Below are 7,688 nucleotides of genomic sequence, written 5' to 3'. Positions count from 1 at the left end.
CCACTCAGTACTATGTTCTGGTGGTATTCCTCTTCACTAAGAGGTCTTAGGTTCAAATATAGTAGATGGCGAATTCGATACAAAATTAGGTTGCTCATTGTGTGGTTTAGCCGAACTCCTTCTTCCCTTAGTGTAAAATATGTCGTTGTACTAAAAAAACAAAGGTGGTGTGGCATTTCCCTAACCACCCTATTAAATATGCCAACTAACATATCTAGTCTAATAAATATCTGATCTTGGTCATCGTACTGGTCGTCCGTAGAGCACTGTGTTCTGGTAGAGAGATGGTCTTCCTAGCACTATGGTGTTCTAATTAGAACACTTTAGTCTGGTGGTCTAATTAGAGCACCTTGGTTAGATGGTCTAATTATTTCTGGTGGTCTCGGTAAAGAGATGGTCTTCCTCACACTTTGGTGTTCTAATTAAAGCACCTTGGTTTGGTGGTCTAATTAGAGCACTTTCTGGAGGTCCCAGTAGAGCACCTTCTGGTGGTCTCGAAAAAGCACCCTTCTAGTGGTCCTGGTAAAGCACCCTTCTCTAGCACATTTTCCTAACACTCATGTCTAGCACTGCTGCCTAGCACGTTTTCCTAGCACTCCAGACATGGTATATCATGTGCTAAAGAGTTGTCTCCTCTTAACTCCTAAGGTCTTGGTTTTCCCCTCTTACTTTGGGCCTTGGTCTTCTCTTATTTCCTGGGCCTTTGTCGAGCTCCTTCTTGGGCTTGCACTGTTGTAAGAGCCTAAAATGACCGCGTTAACAATTAGAAATACACCATATGAGCATTATAAATGCATGTCGGACGGATTTGTAAATGATTCCTTTCAAATAGAGATTTGCAATTCTCTCACACGTTTTTCTAATGCTCATATAGGTTTTCGAATTCTATCTAATATTTTGTGACGTATTCCTTATTAACTTGATCAAAATCCTTTAGGGCAATGTTTGGTGGGTTGGATGAGATTGAGCTTTAAGTATAGGATTGGATTGGCATGAACTTGTAAGGCAGGACTTATAACCTATGTATAAGAATAAGTTAGATAACTCACTTTATTGTGGATTCAAACCTATCTTGTCAAATCCTGTCCATATCACATTTTGACATAGCAAACAACATACTAGACTCAAGTCCATTTTAATTGATCACAACCTATCCCATCTAACCCACCAAACGGATCTTATGACTTGGAAATCAATCACACAGATGTAGCCTTTTAAAAATGTCAATTTTTTTCATTTAAATATGATTTTGCTTTGAGTTTAAGGATCATAAAACTATGGTGTAATAGCTCGTCCCTAATTTTACGGTTTTCATAATTGTAAGTGCGATACCAGAATGCCCATTGAGGCAAAAAACGGTGACTTTTGTTGACCATCATGTCATGTCGCGTAAGACTCATTTCCTTAGCGTATTCTTGTAATGCTCGTTGCCACGAACGCATGGGCGCAAGAGGAATTAAATTTAGAGTTAGAACAAGGATTTTACGACTTTCAGAATGTTGAGGGTAAATTGATAATTTCACATTCGGGAGATATTTTATGTTTGTCTTTTATGGGCTTGTCTTTTATGCCATGTGGGACCCATATCCCACTCAAACTCTCATCCTCTCTTGCCCCGTGTCCTTCCTCCCCCCAAACTCCCAACTTTCTCTCTTCTCTTCCCCTCACTTATATCTTTCCCTTATCTCTCCAGTCCCTTTCCTCTTCTCTGTAACACTAACAGCGGCACCACCAACTCGCCACTTTGGCGAGCACCACCACCATCACCTCACCCTTTTTTTACTTCTACTCGAGTCTAAGAACCTCAGATGAAATGCTGGGCTCGAATTGAGACATGGGCCCCATTGAATCCGACAAGTTTCCACCATCTCCGACTAAATAAGCCTCGGGTCACCCTCTTTCTTCTTCCTTTCGTTGTGTACAATCGAATTTATGCCATGAATGTCTGATTTGGTGGAGATGGGATGCAGAAATAGCTCTGGGAAGGCTTACCCTGTTTTTCGGCAAGAACTGCGGCCTTGCAAGCCATTTTTAAGCCAACTCCGGCCATGGCAAAGAACTCTAATGGTATATTTCGATTCCTTATTTCCTGGGCTTCAAATTGGTATATTGGATTACTAGTTTTAGCTAAGTTTTAACCCTTAACGGAGCCTTTAAAATTTCGATTTTCTTCTTCGCGAAAACCTACGATAGAGATTAGGTTGACCCGACCCGACCCAATAACCAAGAACCTGTTGACCAGACCCTTTAACCCGTTGCCCTGGGACCCAACCAGTGAACCAGATCCAAACCCAGATCTGACTCGATCGGTTCCTAATTGGATTTGGAATATTCCTTGCGTTGACTTTTACAAAATTTTCTTGAGAATCCTCCTAGAGTAATTTTGATGTCCTGAATCTGTTTTTAGCATCCGTTTGGTGAAATTTTGAAGTTTTAACGTAGTTGACCGACTTAGCGTTTCGGTTGACTTTTCCGTTGACTTTTTATGAAATTTGCCCGATACCCTTTTTAGGGTATTTCGACACCCTGATTCCAAATTCGCGCTCCATTTTCCAAAATTCAATCATTTTAGTAGGGCTTTACTAATTGTTCCTTTTATGTGCTTAGGTGCGTTTGTTAGTGGCGATCCAGTTTTCTCTTCAGTGATGAAGTATTAGTGAGTGGACCATTTCTCAAATTGCATGATTTTATTAAAATGCTAGGATTGCATTCATGAAAAGCATGATTTCCTAATTTTACGTTTCATGAAATATATTTATGATTTATCGAATTTACGTTTTATAAAACGTTATGAATTATTGGAATTACGCTTTATGAATATGCTCATGAATGTGATTTATGATGATGATTTGAGCTAAAACGCTCTTATGGATTTATGATATGATGTTTGAGCTATTGAGCTCCGATGATATGATTTGGAAAGAATATGTTTATGCTTTTTGTGCTTACTTAGTTGGTAATCATACAACACATATACACAACATGAGTATGTATCTGTCTATGGCCATAGGACACAGTTGATAAGTAGTGAGATATTTATGACATACTCCCAGCTTCATTGGTGAAACCAGTGTCGGTGTCTTATGTACCTTTTCTTATCTGGCGTAACCCAGAGTCGTACAACTTCACATTCGGGTGATGGCCCACCATGTTTCTTCACTAGCGTAACCCAAAGTCGTACAACTCACTATCGGGTGATGAATATGCCTTGGGGTGACTATGATACCCCTAGTTAAGTACACTATTTTATGACTTACGGAGGTTTTATGGATTTGCCTTCGGGCGACTATATTACCCTTTTTTAGCATTGCTTTATATATAAATGTTTTACGAAGGTTATCATGGCATGTTAGGGTTTTTAGAAAACATACTAAGTAGTACTATATGTGTTTTCAAAACGGGGGGGTTAGTATTTTCAAAAAGAAAATTGAGTTTTCTTCTTATTATTATTATAAACTTTGGTCCACTCCTCTTTTTATTTTGTGCTCCCTTCAGGACTTAAGATTGAGGCGTACTACTACAACGTTGAAGCATTCCCGTATCAGTAGCTTCGAGTCATCCGCTTGGTGTAGGACCCCTTTCTTTGTAATCTCATTGTTATATAATATTCTTTTCATAGTATTTTTGATTAGTTGTATGTTCTGAACACGTTCCCGTATTTGCATATTTCATTATATTTAAATTTACATATTTTATTTACGTTCGTTCTTTCTTCATAACTTGCATGCATGTTATAATGACTTCGTCATCCTCGAATGTCGGTTAGCATGTGCCCATCATGATGTTTGAAGGATATCGAGATCGGGATGTGTCATATGGATAATCCATAGAAAGGCAAACGCCAAAGAAAGCAATCTTCACACTCCTATTTTTTCTAATATTCACAAATCAAAGGAAAGAATAAATATAGGTGGGCAAAAGTCAAGGGTGGAGCAAGAATTATCATTGATGAGTCCTATTTAATTTTTCTTACCAGCGGGATTGGGCTTGGTGTCTCTTGCTACATTGACTATATGTGAGTTTGGTGCAAATAGGTTTAGATTGGGTGGGCTACAACGATTAATTTGAGTGACCAGACCAACATTATGTGGCTACGCCATTGATATAAGAAAAAATGTGTGTGAAAATCATTTTTCGATATCAAAATATTCTCTAGAAATGACTCAATGCAAATGTAAGTTATTAAGACTGGAATATTAATGAAGAAAGTTGAGGTTTCATTATAAATTTAATTGGTAATATAAGAAGTAACTAATTATTTATAAGCATATGCAAAGTTCATTCTTTCACCAATGTGGAATTGATATTCTCAACATACCCTTCACATGCGGTGAATTTTAAAGCCTAGCATATGGACCCACATCCTAGGTGACTTAGGGTCAACACGCCCCCTTAATATGTAGTGAATTTTAAAGCCAAACACATGAACAACACAAATTGAGCAATGTGGAGTACGTGTGACCGTTAGGCTTCACATGCAGGACAACCTGCTCTTATACCATGAAGAAAGTTGAGTTTCCATCATAAAACCAAGAGATAATATAGAGAGTAACCCAATTATTTATAAGTACGTACAACTTCTATCTTTCTCCGATGTAGGATCGATATTCTCACCAATTTATGAATCAAGTTAAGCATATTATTATTCCCGCACGGACCACTGAAGCCTGTTTGAGTAGGCGACTGTCTTGATTACCATTAAAACTTGACCAAATCAAGCTAAACCAATCAAACCTTTCAAGAACCAATTAATGCAGCTCACTGCTTGGTTCATCAATGCTGCCATTCAACTTTCATCCGATTCATTCATATCTCATTTGCGTCTTGATTAGAATCAGAAAAGAAATTGATTTGAGGACGTAATCTGTGTGGTTTAGAGACTAAACACTGCTTGGCTCCTTAAATTTTAGGATTGATTTCAAATTAGTGTCATCAGAACCACATACCAAATTCAAAACTTAAATAGAAACTAATTTACCGAAAAATCTATAGTACTCCGGAGTATTTAATATTTTGCGACTTTGAGCACTTAAATCCGAAGAAATTTGGATAGCCAAAAATTATTTTGCGACTTCGAGCACTTAAAATCCGAAGAAATTTGGATAGACAAAAATTAGATATAAGAAGGATACCAAACAAGCTCGAAATATCCTGATATTGAACGATAACTTGGCTTTAGGAGGCTTAAACTTTAATTACTTGAAATACAAAATTCTCTAATGATGTACAAACGTGGTCTAACACCATATGTAACTATATATAGACAAAACAAATAAAGAATGCTAAAAGCTCAATCTAATGAACAATACGAATGCATCACCCTCATACTTTGCCTTCAAGCACCAGAAAAAACCTGCATTTGGGGAATCTCGTGTTCTAAAATCGCAGCAAAATTTGAAGTTGCTTCACATGTTTGCAGAAGCTTGCCTTCCTGCACAGAGTGCATTCAGCAGTATATGATCCAACATAAGGTCTACAAAATAATGGTGCCCGATTTCGCCATCTCTCCACTTCATCTTTACAGGAGCTCGGCCATAGTGCACCCCATCGTTGCACCGATTATCATAATGCCATGGGAAGGTCATGTCGAAATTGTCAATTACACCGGCGAGGAGCCCGGCTTCCTTCAATTTCTCTAACAATACCCAATTGAATGCCTCCATTTTACTAGGGTTATATGCCAGAGTTCGTGCATACCCACCAGTGGCTATTGTTGTCCGGTAAAAGACTTTTGGCACCGTCAATCCTCTCTGCCTTATCGACTCCATAATTTCCACCCAAAATGTTGCTGCATAGCTTGCCCCATTAGAGAATGATCTTATGTTGGACCAAAATACACCGTCGTGTAATCCAGAGTTCATGATGATAGTATCTGGAACCGTCTGTTCAGAGAAGTACGTCTTTAATAAGTTCCTAAATCCTTCATCTTTCAGAGAATTCAATCCTTGGTAATTTTGTGTCTCGTTCCAATGACCATTGAAAATGCTTGTGATTCGAACCGTCTGTGAAGGGTCTTTCGGGTTTGAAAAGTTCATATCAAACCGTCTAGGAACTGAGGGTATATCAGGCCGATCCAAGATAAAATTGAGAATGTTCCGTATTGAGTCTACGTGATTGGAGTCGCCCCAAAAGAAAATCCACCGGTTGCTCATGCAATTCCAAGCATTATCAGCCGAAAACAATCTAAACGAACAATGTGTGGAGTAAACCCAACCATTACTCTCCAACACCCCCAATGAACCATTGCACCATGGACCTTGGCAAGGATAATTCGGAGCTAAACAGCGATATCGACCATCATTACTGATTTCACAGTCATCGTTCTTCCCATGCCTAGTCCACCTTCCAGCCCAAATCTCTCTCCCAAAATCGGACTCTTCGCAAGTACGCAGCTCAGGCAACTTCGCCGAGCCTTTTACAAACCTGATCGGAATCTTTCGCAGCTCTCGATCATACGCAAACCTAGCTGGTGAAAATCTAAGACCCTCAAAATGCCTAAAGAGTAAAATAACAGTAAAATTGTACAACCCCACAAAATCCTGATGAACTTGAAGCTTAACAGAATAAGAACCATTGCCAAAGTCTCTCACCAGAGGCCTAGATTTCCATGAATCCCCAGAAAGATCGGTTTCGAAGTAATCCCCACCCAAACATCTAGGGTTCTTATCCTCCCCCAATGCCAGAAACTGAAACTCATACATTTCACCGGCTGATAACTCGATCAGATCCCTACCGTCCAAATCAAGAATTGAAATTTCTACTGTTTTAGAATCTTTACAGGGCTCTCCTCCCGGAGCAAGCCACCGAGCCAGAAGATTCTTTGTTAAATTAGGCTCCAATCCAGCTGCAACCCAACTCATACTTCCTGATTTTAGAGAAACCCCAGTTGGATTATGGGCAGAAATTGGTTCAGATTGGGAAAAATTTACTGGCTTTTGAAAATCCAAGTGGGTTTTGAACTGGGTCGCATTGATTTGCCTCTGGGTCGCATTGGTTTGGTTCTGGGTCGTCTTGATCTGGTTCTGGGTCGTATTGGTTTGATTCGGGGTTATCTTGGTCTGGTTCTGGGTCTGGTTAACCGCAATGTGGAAGGATTTAAAGTCGAGATTTTGATGGGTTTGGGCGAGATTAGCTAAAGCACTAACCTTTGTAGTGAGGTAAGCTTGGCGGGACCTCGTAGCTTCGACGAAGCTCTGCATAGTTGTGGCATCGACGCTCCAAACCACCACCATTCCGACGATAACCACCGCCGTTAACAACCCAACTCGCCATTGAAGCACATGACCGAACCTTTGACTCCCCGTCCACGGCTGCGAAGACGGCCAGCTCAGCCCCTTCTCCGGCATTTCTCACAGACTGCATCAACAAAAACAACATTAACAACAATACACTAAAAAACCAAACCCAGATGGTAAAAAGCTGTTTACTTTGACGACAAGGAATGTGCTTTTCTCGATTTGTTCGAGGCAGTGCGCGCATATAATAATACAGGGGAAAAAAAAAAAAAAAAAAAAAAAAACTCACTTGGTCTGAGGTTGCAGTAGTACAATGTTAAATTTTCCTTTTTTTCTGCTCCTTAAATTCTGAAAACAGAGAGAATCAATCTGTGAACTTGAATGCAGCTCTCTCTCTCTCTCTCTCTCTCTCCTATTTCTGGTTGCTGGAGTCCTACTCATGGAAGAAGAAGG

At 39.6% G+C, this 7,688-nt stretch overlaps 1 protein-coding gene across 1 annotated transcript; it reads right to left on the bottom strand.

Moving 5' to 3' along the window:
• Positions 1–5,093: 5,093 nt before the first annotated feature.
• On the bottom strand, positions 5,094–7,688 carry LOC137732166 (uncharacterized). Its single transcript, XM_068471465.1, has 2 exons — positions 7,525–7,688; positions 5,094–7,356 (listed from the first exon to the last, which is right to left on the bottom strand). The coding sequence occupies exon 2, from the start codon at positions 7,344–7,346 to the stop codon at positions 5,406–5,408; it is 1,941 nt and encodes a 646-aa protein (XP_068327566.1). The 5' UTR covers positions 7,347–7,356; positions 7,525–7,688; the 3' UTR covers positions 5,094–5,405.

The sequence above is a fragment of the Pyrus communis genome, chromosome 4 (genome assembly GCF_963583255.1).
Source record: "Pyrus communis chromosome 4, drPyrComm1.1, whole genome shotgun sequence".
Taxonomy (NCBI): domain Eukaryota; kingdom Viridiplantae; phylum Streptophyta; class Magnoliopsida; order Rosales; family Rosaceae; genus Pyrus; species Pyrus communis.
The sequence above is the reverse complement of the archived record's forward strand: the minus strand, read 5'-3'. Positions and strand labels throughout refer to the sequence as shown.